The 2,653-nt window shown below is 48.7% G+C and overlaps 1 protein-coding gene across 1 annotated transcript; it reads right to left on the bottom strand.

The window, feature by feature from the left end:
- Window positions 1-907: 907 nt before the first annotated feature.
- Window positions 908-2,350, bottom strand: kcns2 (potassium voltage-gated channel modifier subfamily S member 2; the record flags this gene model as incomplete). The annotated part of the gene is made up of 1 exon (XM_080768281.1): window positions 908-2,350. The coding sequence occupies one exon, from the start codon at window positions 2,348-2,350 to the stop codon at window positions 908-910; it is 1,443 nt and encodes a 480-aa protein (XP_080624407.1).
- Between the last annotated feature and the right edge of the window lie 303 nt (window positions 2,351-2,653).

Here is a 2,653-nt window from a genome sequence, read left to right on the forward strand (position 1 = left end):
TATTGAATGAATTAGTTTGCTTTCATATTGATATTTACACATAGATTGATACATTATTGCACTGAGCTACTCCGGGGGAATAGGGTCTACAGTATAGCCTATAGGAGAGAGGTCAAGAAACCTGACACAGTTGAGAACAACCTTTCTCAATGTCGAAGATTGATGCTGTAGGAAGAGAGTGGCTGGACCTCATCACCAATGGGTCAGTGCAGAGAGAGTCAGCAGGTACAATTAAGTTCCACTGCGTTTACTTCACCAAGGACTTCACCTGGGTCGAGCACAATGGCCATGTCACCTTATATTAGGCGGCTGAAAATGTTTGGCATGGCTAGATGCAGCACTGCCTCGCATGGGAACGGCACTGCAGTCGACCACAAAGTGATGCAGAGGGTGGTACAGACATCCCAGTGTCAGCGTCCCTCCATCTCTAGGATATATACAATGTGTCTGTAATTATCAAAGAGGCCAGCCACCCTAAACACAGACTCTTTCACCCTGCTACCATCTGTCAAACTGTACCGCAGCCTCAAGGTGTGTGTGTGTGTGTGTGTGTGTGTGTGATATGTAGTGACACAGCACCCAAAGGAAGGCACCCTACATTGTGCAATAATGTATAATGTATATAATTTTTTGTACTATTTTCACTGTTATTTCTATTGTTATTTTATTGCTACTTTTGCTCTTTTTCTCCTTGCCGTAATGTCTAGGAACCAAAATCCAAGAATCTGACTCTCCTAATTGGATGTAACAATAAATAATCTTCTCTCTATCTCTTGCAGTGCCGTTTCTCAATATGACATTTCAGCACCACGGACAGCTCTGTGTGCAGCGACATGTTATTAACTTTCACAAAACCTTTCTCGTTTACTGCAGTTGTCCTTCTTCTGAATGATTTCATAAAAGTCCTTCAGTGTATTGACTCATTAAGACTGTGTTCACTCGGCGAACTGCGGCTCATGTTTGACAAGCTCACCATGAGTGATTTGACTTTGTGTGCGTAATAGTTCCTTAGGTTGACTGAGGGCATTTCTTTTATCCCCTCATCGAAATCACAGCTTCTCATTGCTATTTCCAGTTGCTTCTGTCTCTTGTAGAAGAGGGAGAACTTATTGAAAATGAGCGTAATCGGAAGCACAACCACTAAGATTCCGGCAAGGATGCACGCTGACGCCGTCAGCTTTCCTGCAATGGACATCGGCACCACGTCTCCATAACCAACCGTTGTCATGCTCACTGTGGCCCACCACCAACATGAGGGTATAGTGGACAGATCGTCACTGTCCTCCTTCTCTACCGTGTAGGCCATCACAGAGAAGAATGACACCCCGACAGCTAGATAGAGAAGCAACAACCCCACTTCCTTGTAGCTGTTCTTGAGTGTGGCGCCGAGGGAGCGTAGCCCCGTGGAGTGACGGGCGAGCTTCAGGATGCGGAACACTCTCATAAGCCGCAGTACTTGTGCCACCCGGCCCAGGTTGACCAGGGCGGGGCTGCTCTCCGCCACCAGGTTGATAACGAGCGTCAGGTAAAAGGGAAGTATGGACACCAGGTCAATCATATTTAACGGGTGCTCGAAGAAATGGAGGAGGTCCGGCGCCACTACGAACCTGGCAACCAGCTCGAAAGTGAACCAGCCGATGCCAAAATGTTCCACAGTCTCGAACCTGGGATCTTCAGTGGGTTGCCCCTCTTGGTCCAGTAAACTGAACTCTGTCATGCTGTTCATACACATAGTGACGATTGAGCCCAGTACAACCACAATAGAGAGGATGCTGATAATGCGGCTGACGACGGAGTACCCGGGGTTATCCAGCATCAGCCACATGCGCCTCCGTGCACTTCCTAAAGGCTGCTTATCAAACTTGGTGGCGTCGTTGTAGAACTCCAGCAGCTCGTCAAAAGACGAGGTGGTGCTCCCTGCTTCGCTCCGGTCTTCCCAGTCTTCTCCTCGGTCTGGGTCCAGCTTCCTGCAGTGGTAGGCGCTACTGCAACACGAGTCAATGAAGAACTCGTTGATGCCCCAGTACTCTATCTCCTGACTGAATGAGAAGATACACAACTCGGCCATGACGTGCAGTCGTCCTGTGTTGTAGAAATTCAACACGTAGGGGAATAGTGCCGGGTTCCTATCAAAGTAAAACTCCTTCTCTGTGTCATCGTAGTCGTCGCAGAGCTCCAGTATGGATTCTTTGGAATGACAGAGGAGCAGGCGCGCCAGTCTTGTCTCCGGGAAGCGGGACAGTGTGTTGGACAGAAGACTCTTCTTGAAGCCGCCAACGTTGATGCGGATGGCGACATCTCCCCCAGTGTAAGACCCGCCATCCAACTTCCCCAGGGTTTGACCAGTCATTTCTGGAAAGATAGCTATAGAGCCAACAGACCCTGGCATGTGCACGCACCCACGCACGCACGCCCGCACACACATGCGCACGTACACACACACACACACACACACACACACACACACACACACACCCACACAGGTATGAATACTCAATTATGCCTTGGCTTTAAAACAAAGGCATTTTAACGCATGCAAAATACCTTTGAGATAAACCAAAGTATAGCCTGTTGCGCTGCGCATGCACGTATCTATATCCCTTCTGAAGCCAGTCCCGCGCACGGGAGAGAGCGTTCTACACATGTATGCTAT

This window comes from Protomyctophum bolini (genome assembly GCF_963924005.1).
Source record: "Protomyctophum bolini genome assembly, chromosome: 7".
NCBI lineage: Eukaryota > Metazoa > Chordata > Actinopteri > Myctophiformes > Myctophidae > Protomyctophum > Protomyctophum bolini.